At 35.2% G+C, this 14,708-nt stretch overlaps 2 protein-coding genes across 3 annotated transcripts in view; one reads left to right on the top strand and one right to left on the bottom strand.

The window, feature by feature from the left end:
• Positions 1-14,708, top strand: part of LOC121087967 (centromere protein P) — a 151,322-nt gene that overhangs the window by 36,102 nt on the left and 100,512 nt on the right. The gene's annotated exons all lie outside the window — the stretch shown is intronic.
• On the bottom strand, positions 2,740-12,951 carry OMD (osteomodulin). The gene is made up of 3 exons (XM_040593523.1): positions 12,819-12,951; positions 8,766-9,721; positions 2,740-7,882 (listed from the first exon to the last, which is right to left on the bottom strand). The coding sequence occupies exons 2-3, from the start codon at positions 9,697-9,699 to the stop codon at positions 7,563-7,565; spliced, it is 1,254 nt and encodes a 417-aa protein (XP_040449457.1). The 5' UTR covers positions 9,700-9,721; positions 12,819-12,951; the 3' UTR covers positions 2,740-7,562.

Here is a 14,708-nt window from a genome sequence, read left to right as displayed (position 1 = left end):
ATTCTTAGTGTAAGGCACTTACGGATTTTTACCAGGAACAAGACCTAAGGCACTGATTGACCTAAAAAGGGCCAGATTTACCAGAGGTGGGTAGCCTTTCCTTCCTGTAAGGTTGGTTGGAAATTACTTCTCCAGGGTGCCTGTAGGAATTACGGGGAAACAGGGACTGGCACTGCCTATATAAAGCCTCAGAACACAAGGAAGAAGAAAACTGGAGGGGGGGTGGGGGGGAAGGCCTTGTCTCTGGGTTTTGTGGGTTAACAGGGCTGTGAGGCAGCACTGGGGAGACCCCTTAAGGTTGCTATCAAGATGCTCCTTCTGAAATAAGATGAGATTTTTAAAAAAAGTTAAGTCATGGAATCATGGAATGGTTTGGGTTGGAAGGAACCTTAACAATTATCTAGTTCCAAGCCCCCTGCCACGGGCAGGGCCACCTTCCATTAGACCAGGTTGCTCCAAGCCCCATCCAGCCTGGCCTTGAGCACTGCCAGGGATGGAGCATCCACATACTCAGGTTTGTTCTAGATTTAGGCAAAGAAAGTGTATTTCTGCAGCTGTTTAAAGACCTTGGCTTTCATCTTGTATTAGAGTCTCTAAAGGATAATATTGGCAAGTTCTGTAGTTTCTGGGGTTTATTGTTTTTAAGCGTTCTTGGAAGAAAGAGGTATGTATTATTGCTTAGCTTGCTTATGCCTGATGAACGCTGGGGATCACTGATACAGAATGTTTAAAAGTTAGTGTCTTCTCTTGGATAGAAGTATGTCTGTGACAGAATGAGGTGGGGGCAAATTAGGAAAGCTTTTAGAGACTTCTGGGCATCTATAGAGCTAGACACAATGCTAAATTTTCTTCTGTATGTGATTTTTTTTTTTTGTTCCATGTGGAAGGTAACACGTTCAAAATTTCTTAGCATATTTTTTGTATGAAGTGTGATTAAATACTTTGCAATGTTGACAAGCTGCTTTGATTAAAATAATTAAAAAAAGTTTTATAGATTAAAAAGTAGTTATTGAACCAGCCTGACAACAGGTACCAAATCCGCAAGCAGTGAAACATATTTTCCATTAAAGAGAATGAAGGCATGAAGTGATGTTAAAACTTAACTCAATGTTTGTCTTTTTATTTTCTTATTTTTTTAACCAGAGTATCCAAAAGGGAGAAGGCAGTCTTCTGGTTTGTTCTTGAGCAATGCACAGAAATTGGAGTGAAGTTGATGATACAGAAGAGTTGTTGTGTAGTGTTAAGCAAAGTATATTTCAATTCAGCATCCTTGAGGGATAGAGGAAGGTTTGGGGGTAGTAATAAAATAAATGGTCAGTGTGTCTTACAGAGAAAACTTAGAACATTCCTAAAGTTTCAGAATGACCAAAAATTATCAGAGATAAAATAGTTATGCGTAAACACCTCTGGTATTTTTATGAAGAGTTGCAACTGCTTCCAAGGCTCAGTGAATTAGATTAAGTTTAGGTCATCAGTAGGGCCACCAGCTGCAAAACAGACACAGCTGAAAAATGACCTAGTGATTGTATGAACATCCTTCCATATGTTGCTGATTTATAATGAGAATTTTTTAAAGCTGAAGACATTACCTTTATTCCTTGCATTTCTAGAAAAGAAACAGACTCTTTTTATCAAGTACTGTGTTATAAATTAATAAAGCACATTTTAAAGTTCATGCACAATAGTAAATGGAAATCAAACTACAGTTAACAAATATAAATGGTAACTAGAGTAACAGTACTGTCTGCTCTTTACCCAGACCTCTCTGTCAAACATATGTTCTCTTGAACTTTGCTTACATATCATCAGTTATATCCTGAATCAAAAGCTAACCTACTTCAATCTACTAAAATTTCTCAGAATTCCTTCCTGAATTGATAGTACTTCTTTATAACAGTACAGTAATTTGTTGAGAGCCATTACTGTGTCTACAAGGACACTGGGGTCAGGGCTTAAAAGGTCAATGAGTCTTTATGTATTTTACTTCTTTGTTCCTGTCATCTGTTCCCGATGTTATTCATAGCATCTACTTTACTCTTTGTGTTTGTGGCTAATCTTCATTTTTATGCAATTTCCTTGTGTTCTGCTATGTAAGAAGGGAAGTATGATGAATTTATGCAATGAACTGTGATATTAAGGTATTTATTCTCCTTTTAAATTAATTAGGTTGTTAGAAATGTAAATTTTGGACAAAATAGTTTAAGACAGATGATAGATGTGTATGATTGTGGCGCTCCATAACTTCCAGTAGTGTATGCACAATTTGGTTCATAGCTGAAAAGTTCATTCTCTTGCAGTAGTATTGGAGAATGATTGCAAAATCTCTTTAAATGATAGTTTTCTGTTAAAAAAAAATTAGTATGTTCTTCTTTCATGTTTTCAGGTAGGAAATTCCTGTTTATTGCTTGAAATGATCAAGTTGAGAAACAAACAAGGAAATTGGTTCATATTGGCACAAGGGAATGTGACTATGTTAAAAGAAGTCAGAAAACTTGAAACATAAACCATCTGTTTTCTATAAAGGAATTTTGTTCCTAATCCATGTAACTTTTATTATCAGAATAGTGAAGGAAGTATCTCAAAAAGTAAGTCTTGTCATCAACCAAAAATGGAAATATATTCCCACTGTTTTGAGGCCAAAGGAAGAAAGGTAGACAGTTGGATTAAACTACTGTTATTTCTCTTTATTTTGATTTTTACAATAACCTCTTGTGGTATACATTTTGTGAAGGAAAAACATCTTGTCTTTTTTGTTGCAGTTTTGAGAGCTTTAATTTTGTGGATTGAAGTTTAGTCATAACTGAATGTTTTCCAGAAATCTGTGAAGCTTTTTCCCTATAGGTTTACGTGGGTATCAAAATGTTCTGGAGTGCACTAATACAACAACCTTGCTAATTATTGTGCATTGTGGATAATGCTGATAATATATATCTCAGAGTTCAAGAAGGTTCCATCCTCATTTACACAGATAAGACTTGGGAAACATGATTTTTCAGAATAGTTTGTCCAAAGCTGAAAGTAGAACTGAGACTTCATTTTTCTCTGTTGCTGTCTTTCTGGTTATGTTTCTGTTAGTGTTTCAGTTAGGATCAGGAGTGCAGTTTTGAAACAAGTATCTCCTGATAACCCCACCTTGCTGCACCTTATTTCACATCACAGTGCTCTTTGAAGGATGTGGGCTATTCTTTTTGGATATAACAAACCAGAAGATGTATGTATTCAGGGGTGCACCTGATGTGCTGCGTCTGCTAATGGATTTTAATTAGTGGCTGGGGCTAGTCTGAAGTAAAGCTCTTCTCAAAAATTGGAGTGGGTCTGGTGGCCTCATCACAGGTATTTTGCCCTAGTGACTCACCTTAGTGCTTCAGCTTAATTGCTAACACAGACAGTGTTGTAAACCAGTTCAGGCTCTGTTTCTGTATCTACTGACTCTGCTGTAAACTAATAAAGCTGTTAGAGAATTATTCGGTTTTTCTGTTACTGATAAAATAAGTAGCATTTAAATACATGTTTAGTTCTTAGTTCATGAATCTATTTCCTGCTTAAAAAGACTATATAATAATCTGAAAATAAATACCAGAGCAAACAGGAAGCAAATATGTTTTGATACAAAATCTAGTCAGTTATGTAGTGGTATAATTTGGTTTATACAGAACTCCACACTTAATTGGCTAGGCTGCTTTGTGTACCTGAAATCAGTGTGGGTGCCTGTCTGCTATAGAACACTTGCAACACGTGCTGTTCCTGAATGTAATGAGCTAGAATATGCCTGGGCATATAACCATAGTTGGTAGTGCTTAAAAAAAAAAAAAAAGAAAAAGTTTAAAGTTCAACTATATCAAGGCAATAAGCATTTACTAGTAGTGAAGAGCAATACCAGTAGGTTATCGTAGTCCAGGACAGTGAGAACATAGAACTGATTGCGGAATTCAAATTAGAGGTTGGTGGGCAATATTGTGTGTCCAGCAATGGCCATAAGCGGATGCTTTGGGAAGACTGGTAATAGGACGAGCATGTATCCTGCCTCCAAATATTCTTCCATTCTCCAGCTATTCAGCTCAGCACTTTTGTACCTACTGTGCTTTGTTTACCAACCTATAATGCATCTCTTCCAAGAAATAAGTTACTTATCCAGTCTTCCCTTGAAACCATATATAAAATTGCTCCTGCATCCGCTCTCAGGCATGCAGTGTAACGGGCTGACTACTTACAAACTTTTGTCTAGTTTGTACCTGGTACATACTAGGTTCATTTGATGGCTCCCTGCTCTTGTACTGGAGCAGTTGATCCGCGAACCCATGCGGTCTATGCAACTCATAATTTTGTGGGTATCTTCTGCATCTCTCCTTAGACATCTTTTTTCTTGACTGGCGACTTCTAACCTACTCAATGTTGCCTATATAGAAGCCATTCCTTACCTTTGGTTACCTTATTACCTTTCTCTGATCCTTTTCTAATTATGCCATATGTAATTATGCCAGCTACTTGAAGGGATCAAAAATCAACAGTGTGTTTAATATCTGGGTGAGCCACAGATTTATAGCGGCATAGCGATGTCTCTTGTTTTCTGTTTCTCTCTAGTTTCACTCTAATTTGAGTTTCTTTTTTACTGCTACTGGGTACTAAACCAGTGCTCTCATCGAACTACCTATCACTGCTGCCGAGTCTTGTTCCGAAGTGGTGGTGGTGAGGGCATGCTTCATTAGTTTTTATGTGAAGGCTAATATATTCTTTTGCATGGATATCACTTTTTATTTAACAACATTGAATTTCATTGGCTATTTTAGGATCCTGAGGTCCTTTTGCAGTACTCCTTCATTGACACTTAGCCATCTTTGTTGTCACCTCACTTCTCAGCCCGATTTCTCTATCTTCTGCAAGTATATTAAACTGAATAAAATGCAGCACAGGCCCTTTGCAAAACTCCCACCAGTGGGCTCCATCCATAGCAAGAACTGACCATTTATTTTTATGCTGTTTCTTAAATTTTATTTGATTTTGTCCATGCTGTCACCTCTTAATCTGTGGCAACTTAATTTCCTTAAAAACCCTTCAGAAATCTCTGAAGGCTGTTTGGACCAAGATCTCCCTTTTCCACATCCTTCATGATTCCTTCAGAGAATTCAAAAGAGATTTGCAAGGTAAAAACATCTTGGCTTTTACAGAAGCCATGCCCAGTCTTATCAGAGCAAATTGTATTTATCTAGATACCCATGAATTCTGTACTTCGTTGTAATTTCTAGTTTTTCTAATACAGGCATAGGGCTAGCAAGTCTTTATTTCCCTGACCACCCTGAAATCTTTTCTAAATAATAGCATTATATTTACCACAGATGAGATACAATAATATTAATTGAATGAAAAGTGAGTTATAATAGTTTTGCTTGTAATACAGTTCTTATGCTCCATCTGAATGGGTTTAATCAGACTGCTCTAAAGTTTTCATTAATTATATTTGACTTATATTTAAACTTTAAGAAATGTATATAACTAGTTGCTACAAAGTATCTTTAATTCTAGTTTAAAACTAAAGCTAAGCTTCACTTCCTAAAAGTTTTTGAAAAGCAGAAAATTTGTGATAGAAGATGTAATACTTGTAATATGTTTGAATAGTGTTCTTTTTTTAAAGCTAAGCAAAAAAGCCTGTATTAATTTAGATTTGCATCTTGTGCACTATTCACTTAGTCTGAAATAGTAGAAAAGTTATAAAGATTCCCTAAGGTTAATATGGTACATGCTTATATTAATAAAACTATAAAGTCTGTAGATAAATTTATGTGTATGTACTGTACACGAGTTTTTGATAACAATATTTAAATGAAGTAATGAATACATACATATATTCCTCCTTCATGAAGCCAGAGGTACTTGAGGTTGATAAATGTTCATAAATTTTTTTTCGGAAAAAGAGGAAGATAATTTCTGCAGTGCAGTACATTTGTAAGGTGACCGTAAAATACTTTGCCATAAATATTGTATCTGTTCAGAATGTAGATATAAAAAAGGGGAAGGAGAGAAATAACAGATTTCTTCAGTTAGTTGGCTGAAGACCCACAAATTTTTTATTTTTTTTTAAGATCCACAAATTTTATGATCAGTTGTTGCTAAAGTCTATGTATATTCTTAAGTGTTATATTCATGGGCTTATGAGGAATTTCTTTCAATTAAAAAGTGTCATTAAATAATTTCATTTTGTTAATATTTTAGTTTTTGCATCAGAAATCAAAATGTGTTAGGATGGGCTTAAAAAACCAACTGAAATTGTAAGAGAAGAAACCAGACCTGCCAAACTTTTTAGGAATTCTAACACACGTTTGCTTGCATAATTTTATATAGCCTTTTTAGTTTTTCTGCACTTAAAGTATAATGTAAAATTAGTAGTATGATGTATGGTTATATTTCTTGAATACCTTTGATTTTCTTGTTGAAAATGGTGATTCTTCCATTCTTCCTCACAGCTAACAAAGATTTATCAGGAAAAAAGTGCTGAAAAATAAAGAATTTAAATAAAACAAAAGCAGTAAAGTGCCCTATAGTGCTATCTTACCCTGTAGTTACTTGGATATCTTTCTAGGCATAAGACATATCTAAAAAAAAATAATTGCATGTCTCAGTATATAGTACTTTTCTCTAGATTGCTTAAAGCAATTTTTGTTCTACACTGAAGCAGCATATAGCTAATTGGTATTGGCTATGCAGAGGGATAGTCTAATGATTTTAAAAAAACTGGAATGTTCCTATTTGTTTTACTTGATGAACAATTCTCTTAAAAAGATTGTATTACATTTTTATGTGCCTTCTAAAATAATGTGGGCTAAAGCCATAGGTAAAATGTAAATAATAATAGTTCAGTTGTATTAATGCACTTCCTTTTCCCTAGGTCCTAAGACCTTTGATGAAAGGTTGATTATTGCCTGTATTACTAATAAGCTAAAATCTCCTTTGAAAGAATTATGATACTTGAGGTATAAGCTGAGAAGTAAATATGATAATACACTGCAAAGATAATATGAGGAAGATTTGAAATTTCAAGTTTGTGATTTTCCTGTCCAATTAGAAATTGGAAAAAGAAACATCTGTAATTCTGAAAGATGTGGAGGAACCTTGTGGAAGTATTTTTGTGATCGTACCCTCTCATCCTTTTCTCTAGTGTGTCTATTTTCTCCTGCTGTCAGTAACAGGATGTATAGCTTGACGGTTTTTTGGCCTTATCCACTTGTTCCTACTGAGCCTGACGTTGATTTGTATTTTAGCTATTTTGCAAGTTGGGTCACTTAATAACATAGAAACTTTTTCAGGTCAATTTTCTTCACTTAGTTTTCTCCCCCAAGGATAATTCATCATCAACCCAGATTATATATATCAGACTGCTGTCTAGTGCTGAGGGTGAGTCCTCTTTGTTCCTAAGTATTTTACTACATCAATAATAAGACATTTACCTACACTAAAATCCTTTATAGATATATCTTAAATATCCCAAACTATCCAACAGTTCTAAAATGGATGTGAATATCCTACAACTAAGGAGAAGTTTTTATATGTGCTCATTAACAATGAGTATGTCACTGAAAGTAAGGATGAAAGTAGTTGTCTTCTGTTTCATGATCTTCTTCGGTTTCATGATCATGTGTTTCATGATCGTCTTCTGCTTCACGGTATTCTTCAGGTGTTAAAAATCGTCGAAACACTCGTATTCTTAGCTGAGTTGACTTGCTGACATTAACGTTTTGTTCACCATAATAGATGGTTCGGATGTGAGGAAAGCAAAAGAATGCATATGTGCTTATTGGGCTCGTAAGCTTATTTTGGTCCACCCGTATATAGGTTAATTGGTTGGTGTTCATTGGATCAATAGATGGACACATCAACGTAACATTTATGGCTGTAAGAGAGAGAAAAATAGTAATTAAAATACAGAAAACAGTTATATGTGAGACCTGTTGCAAAAGTGAAACTTATGTTTTGAAATTTAAAAAGCAAAATATTGATATAATCCTTCCCTGTGTTTTTAATTGGTTTTGTATATGACAACAATAACAATTCTGGGGTTTGAAAAGTGTGATGTTGTGGGGTAAAGTAAAAAAAATAAATGATTACTACTAGAATTTGTAATTACTCTTTTATGTGGGTGGAATGTTTTCATAATTCCTTTTTTTTTTTAATCAATTTACTAATCAGAATCAATTTTCTAAAAGGTTTTAGCTTGTTATATGATAAACTTTTCTTATTAACTTTTACAAAAAATTGCAAAATAGGTGTAAGATACAAAACCAAAGTGCTTTCTAATTTCACTGATTTGGTCTTAACTACTAACCAAGGATGTGTTTACACTGCATCTTGAACAAGATGGGATGATATTCTTCCTGCACTGTAAGCCGATCAAAAGCTACAGAGCTGCATTTGCTTCTGAGAAGTACAGTGTGTATGAACTCCGGGTCAGAGTGTTAACATTAAATGGTTAGTTCAGAACACTAATAGCTCCAGCTCACCTCTCTGTGGAGGACATCAGAGTACCTCTTTAACAACATGCAGAGGTGGATGACTGCTGGATTCTATGCTTGGTTTATACAGGACCTGACTAAGGTGGCAGGTCCTCAAAAACTAAGACACAACAAAATAGATGTTTCTGAGAGTTTTTTGGTGTAGGCTGAAAGTTCTTAATTCTGGATGGTATGGAAAAATATACTAAACTCGCCCCCCTCCCACAACCAATGCCAAAGTACACTAAAGTTTTTGGTTTTAAAGAATTGCAACCATCAACATACTTTCAATGTCATTGCCTTCAATATACAAATGCTGCAAACTTCTTGGAATATAAAATAATTGTTTCAATTTGTTATGTCCAAGATTAAGTTCTAGAAGGTTGGGTAGATTAAAGGTGTTGCGTGCAATGTTCTGTAGGTTATTGTGGGACATTCTTAGAGCAATGATTTTTGGAAGTCTATTGAAATAGTTTTCTGGAATAGCAGAAATTGAGTTATTTTCAAGAGAGAGATACATAAGTGACAATGGGAGATCAGGAGGCATAGTCTGTAACTTGTTGTTGCATAAGTTGAGCTGCATTAAGTTTTTCGTGTTTGAAAAGGGTTTTCCTTTGAGTACTGAGTCGTCAAGAAAGTTACTGCAAAGATCAAGCATAGTTATGTTAGGTAATCCTTCCAATGAATTTCCAGATAACAGAGAAATCTTATTGAAACCAAGGAGGAGCCTCTCTAGAGAACTGGGGAGTGGGGATGGAAATTCTTCTAATTCATTATGTTGTAAATGAAGTTGCACTAAGTTTTCAAGTTTGGCAAAAACACCATGGTCAATCATATGAGATTTGATTTTGTTGTGGCTGAGGTTAATTTCTCTTAAGAAGGTAACATTAGTGAATGGTCCTGCAGGCACAGCTTCAATATCATTGTTTTGCAGATAAAGTTGTTGGACGTGGCTAGGGATATTTGGTATCGTCTTAAGTTTACGATGGTCACAGTACATTGATAATGGAAAAGCTGGTGGACAAAAGCATTCTCTGGCACACTCAACTGGAAAAGGAAAGCGAGGAACTCCAGCTTGTGTATCTGGATTAAAATAATATGGGTGTTGATGATCTGGTGTCTCATCATATTCATCCTCAAAATCATAATCTTCATATTGACAAAAGACCATAGCAGTCCAGAGGAGGTGAATGATTGATAGCTGGCTCAGAATTCCCATATTTAAATTTGTATTTTGTATCCTGTTGATGAGAAGTAAAAATAAGTTTATTAGATAGTCATAAAGTAAAGAACATATAAGTTTCGGTTTTAAGAAGCAATTTAAAATGAAGCAAGTAGAATAATGCACTTTTTTTATTGGCAACAGTCAGTGACATTTTTAGCAAAAAACAAGTTTTAACCTGTATCTTCCAAGAAAACAACCATAAACAAATACACTGCCCTGGAAATAAACAGGAGTTTTCTTGTCTGACTTCAGACAAGGAACAGCTTTCTACCTGTGCTGTGCCTGTTACCAAGGGATACCATAACAGTTGAGTGTATAAAAAAAGTCCCAGTCTTCATTCCTTTCTCACTTAATTACAGAGACGTTGTGGAAGAATTTTTTATATAAAGTGATATACTCTGGGGTTTGTATTGGACACCTGAGGTGTTGCATTTGTCCCATTGTGATGGGTTAAGCATCAGCCTTACAAGTCAGTTTTAAATGGGTGCTGGTGGAATTCCTGAGTAATGTTTCTTCCTCAGACCTTTGGAAACACATAGGTAGCCTTATTAAACTGTCAGGATGAAAACTTTTTTTGCAAGTGTATTAGTTATTCTCACTATGAACTTGCACTGCACAAATGGTGTGTGGCCAATGTCACAGAATCAAAGAAGTGTTGTTTGGAAGGGACTTCTGGTGTTCATATAGTCCCACCTGGTGCTTCAAGTGTTTCCATCTCCAACAGTAAATTAGATCAGCCTATACTTTGTCTGGGTGAGCCTTGAAAATCTTCAAGGGTGTAATTCCAGCATCTCTCCAAATAACTCAAGTGAGTGTTATACTACACTCCTTGTGAAGAAATTTGCTAGTCTTACTAAACACTCAAGCTTGTGTCTATTATTGTTCTTAACAAAAATAATTTTGTTTAAAAATATATATATCCTCAATTGAGGAAATTGCAGGATTGTTTCTATAAAAAGAACAGTGAAATAGATTACTTTGAAATGCTGTATTTTATGTAAAATAGAAATTTGCATGGCAGTGGTGATTGTATATTCTGTGGCATTTTGTTTTTCTGTTTTCTGCAAAACATGGCTGACTTAGCACAATGCATTAATGATAATCAAAATTTAATTTTTCTATTCCTGTTATTTAAATCAAATGTAATTCAACTGTTCTGTACTGCACATAATGTAAAATCTTGATTGATAAAATTTTTCTTTGTAGTCTTCCTATGCCTCTGTAACCATATGGTCTGTATAGACATGAACTAATTGACCTGCAAGGTACTCTTCTGAGGTGAGATACTGATGTTGTGAAAGACAAATAATTTTGCATGTCAAATTTCTGATGCTCAAAGCCAGACTAACATTTTAGAGCACTTTATGCAGTCAAAAGAACCCTGTTACTTGGCAGAACTAGAGTTGTGAATCGTGTCAAGCTGTTCAATAATAGATGAGTCAAAATGTAACATTCCAGGTCAAAGCACATAAATCAGGGAAAATTTGAAGAGATTTGGCTCTGTGTAGTATGGGAGCCCTGAGGCAGAGGAAAGCAGATATTCTCAGGGTTTTTTTATAATGACATTAATGTTGCTTAATCAGGGGACTCTCTCCTTTGTTTTCTTGATTTTAATACTTGTTTACCAAACACAACTAATCAGTAACAATGGAGAGGAGACTTAGAAATGCTAATTTCCTGTGCTTCCTGGTGGTGATTGATGCCAAATGCATGATGTATTCAACAAATGAATGAGAGAGAATTCTAAGAAAAAAAAGTAGTAACAAAATAATGGAATGTAATACATCCTCGTAATCTTCCTGTGTTGTTCTACCGAGCCTGTGTGTGACGATGTCTGGGTTGAAATCATTTGTGGTATTGTCTAACTTGCATTTTTAACTTTGTACCATTTGTATTTGAATGCTCCTTTAATCATGTTTCATAACTGATTAAATCTTAAAAACAGGTTTGAATGGAGTCAGTTGTTTGGAACCCCGGTAGGCAGGTCCTCAGCAAAGCCAGGGTGTGTCTATCTCTACAGCATCATCAGATGTCTGAGCTATCTAAGGAAATAGCAGAAAGACTACACAGAGAGCAGCCTTGTGCTACAAGCATTGCATAAATGCACTATACTGAGAAGCTCTGCAGACACATGCTGAGATGAGAAGCAATACTGTGCTTCAGGAGGCATTAACTGGTTTTCAGATCTCAGGCCCTGTATATTGGGAAAATATCTTATTACCATATTTCTAACTTCTAGTCAGACCTGGTGGTGCCTACCTATATAAAAGTCTGTCTCTAAATCCTGGGACTTGATTCTAGTTTTTGTGAACAGATCCTTACACAATCTCCCCCACACCTATTTCATGTTCTTGATTTCCTTTTGATTCCTGTTACTTCTCAGTTTCAGTCTGGAACTTCAGCTTCACCTTCTGATTCTATTCTCTCAGCACTTCTACTAGCTGTCATAAAATTTCCAATTAATAACTTCGGTTCTCAGTGCCACAATAATCCTTAGAAACCAGGAAGAACAACTCTGGAAGTCCTGTTTAGTGTGAGGAAAGAGCTTACTTAGGCCTTCATGCAGTCGATCCACTTGCCATATAGACAACGTTAAAAGAACTATCATCACTTCAGATGGAATGTTAAGTAATAGGTACCAAAGTCTCTCGCTGGTTTTGTGGAGAGAGAGGAGCTGGTATTTGTGAGGTGGGGGGCAAGGGGCGGGGGTTATACCTTGGCTGTAGTTGAGTGCATTTTTGGTAGAATAATAAGTGTCCTGCTAGGCTTGCAGACCATGGCTCACCGTACTGAGATACTAGCACTTCTTCATGAAATATTTCTAAGAACTTAACTAGCTTTAAAACAAAGTACCATGTCAGGTGAAACTTGATAATGGGAGACTCAAGTCAGATGCATTCAATATGATAAACTGCGTACTTACAAAATTGAAAGAAAACAGAAAATCTTAGAAGCATGATTCTCTACCATCTTCAATAAACTCAACACTTAGTAACTGTATTTGTAAGCAGTTTACTAGCTGAAAGCTGAGAACTATATAACATGCATGAATCTCTTAACTGCAAAAATAATACAATTGGTTCATTTTATTCTTGCTTACCAAGAAAACTTACTCTTTGGAAGTCTGTGAAGCTCAAGTTGTAGAGGGCAGCAAGTTATTGTGCTGGTGAAATCATCTGAGGAATAGCTTAACACAGCTGGAGGAACAAAAGATCTCTAAGCCATATTTTGTGGTGAGGAGCCTTGTGGGAAGGCAAAGCAAAATAACAGCCTTAGCCTCTCTTCTGATTTGCCAGTTAAAAAAAAAAAAAAAAAAAAAAGTGCCACATCATCAGTTACTGTAGATGCTGTATCATAAGTCTGTGAAGCAATTTCTTCATTTCTTAGAATCCCTTCAAAATTATTTGTAAGATTCTTTCAGTGTTAGCAGTTTCCATTAAAAAAAATATTGAGAGTAAGACTTCAAAAAATATTGCGGAGGTCATTAGTTCATAGCGCGGTTTCAACTACAGTGATTCATTTACGCAAAGGATTTGTCCTCTGGAGGATTAAACTTAAGAAACACTAAAAAATTAACCTTATCAAGATTGAGAGAAGGCATGTGCTATAGATAAGTTCTTATGAACATTTTCAATTTTATACTTTTTTCCCTCCACGATCCATATTTCCTGTTGCCTTCCTGCAAAGCCGTTGCGCTATACAGTACTGTCAGTATGGTGTTGTACGTCTGTGTTGATTTAAAATTCAGGATGTTTTTGCTAATTTGTGTAGAAAGAGCATAAATCTTCCTATGAAAAAGACAAGTATGACATGAGAAATAAACTATTTTACTTGAAGAAAAGTATTTTTCATAGCTTTGAAGAGAGAGGGAAAAAGGTATGGTTATCTGCTGTTGCTGCTATATGGTATTTAAATAACTGTGCAAAAAATGGGAGGAAAAGACAAATTTTTTCGTTGAAGTGAGACACTGTTCTGGGTTAATTGCAGGATTTATCAAAAGCATTTAATGATTGGGTTTGGTTTGGTAAAATAATTGTTATTTCAAGGTCTATTCACAAGGAAGAATCTGGTTCTTTAAAAAGTGTGAGTGCCTTAGAGATACCGTATTTGATAAAACAATGCCATATTAAGTTTTACTTTTTTTGTCTTTAAGCTTCCTGAAGCTGATGGTTTTCTTGACCTTTTCAAGTTTCCTCTGTACCATTGAGGTCAAGAACATTATTTAAGAAGATAAATTGTGCATGATTCTAATATTTGGGATATGAAGAAAAGCACTAGAAGACAGGACCAAAATAATATTGTAGGAGCTGGCAGTACTGGAACTAAAATAGAGCTGTCATATTTTTATGTAAAGAATATAGAGTACAAGGGAGAGGTTGAAAGAGTAAAATTAAAATGACATAGTCATTGATTAATGGTACTGTAAATAGGTGAATAACTACATTGTACCACTAAACCCAAGTAATACTGAACAAGAAAAGTAATTGATTTTTTAAAAAATTAGAATACATTCATAATAATAAATGAAAAAGACCCACCAAGTTTGTTATGCCAGTTAGTAAAATGTTATTTGCTGCTACAAATTTGGGAGGTTTTTTACACACAAGATAAAGGAACACAGTGGAGAATTTTGGAAGCTTCATTATATTAACAGTTCTAATAAAACGTGCAAAAATTGAAACTTATTTTCTTTAAAGATAAAAATGAGACCAAATTAGAATGTTAATGTCATACCTGATATTTTTTCTCTCATTTTCTACTACTAATTGTGTCCCAAATCCTCCTAAGCTATCAGGAGACTTAAAGTCTCATGATGCATTTAAAAATCCGTGGTGGCAGAGCAAAAGTGTCTGTCCTCTTGAAAAATTGTAGCAAAGCTTTTGATTTAAAGCATATTTAATTGCAGAAGAAGATGCTGATCTAGCCATGGGATATATTAAGACCCAGTTCCTTTTTTATTGCATGAGCTATCTTGGATACAAACAAGTCTATAGTTTGTGATC

This window comes from Falco naumanni, chromosome 4, assembly GCF_017639655.2.
Source record: "Falco naumanni isolate bFalNau1 chromosome 4, bFalNau1.pat, whole genome shotgun sequence".
In the NCBI taxonomy this organism is placed as follows: Eukaryota; Metazoa; Chordata; class Aves; order Falconiformes; family Falconidae; genus Falco; species Falco naumanni.
The sequence above is the reverse complement of the archived record's forward strand: the minus strand, read 5'-3'. Positions and strand labels throughout refer to the sequence as shown.

Coding starts and splice junctions, on each gene's coding strand:
- OMD (XM_040593523.1), bottom strand. CDS start 9,699: ATGGGAATTCTGAGCCAGCTATCAATCATTCACCTCCTCTGGACTGCT. Junction 7,883..8,765: donor TGAAGGCAATGACATTGAAA/GTATGTTGATGG, acceptor TCTCTCTTACAG/CCATAAATGTTACGTTGATG.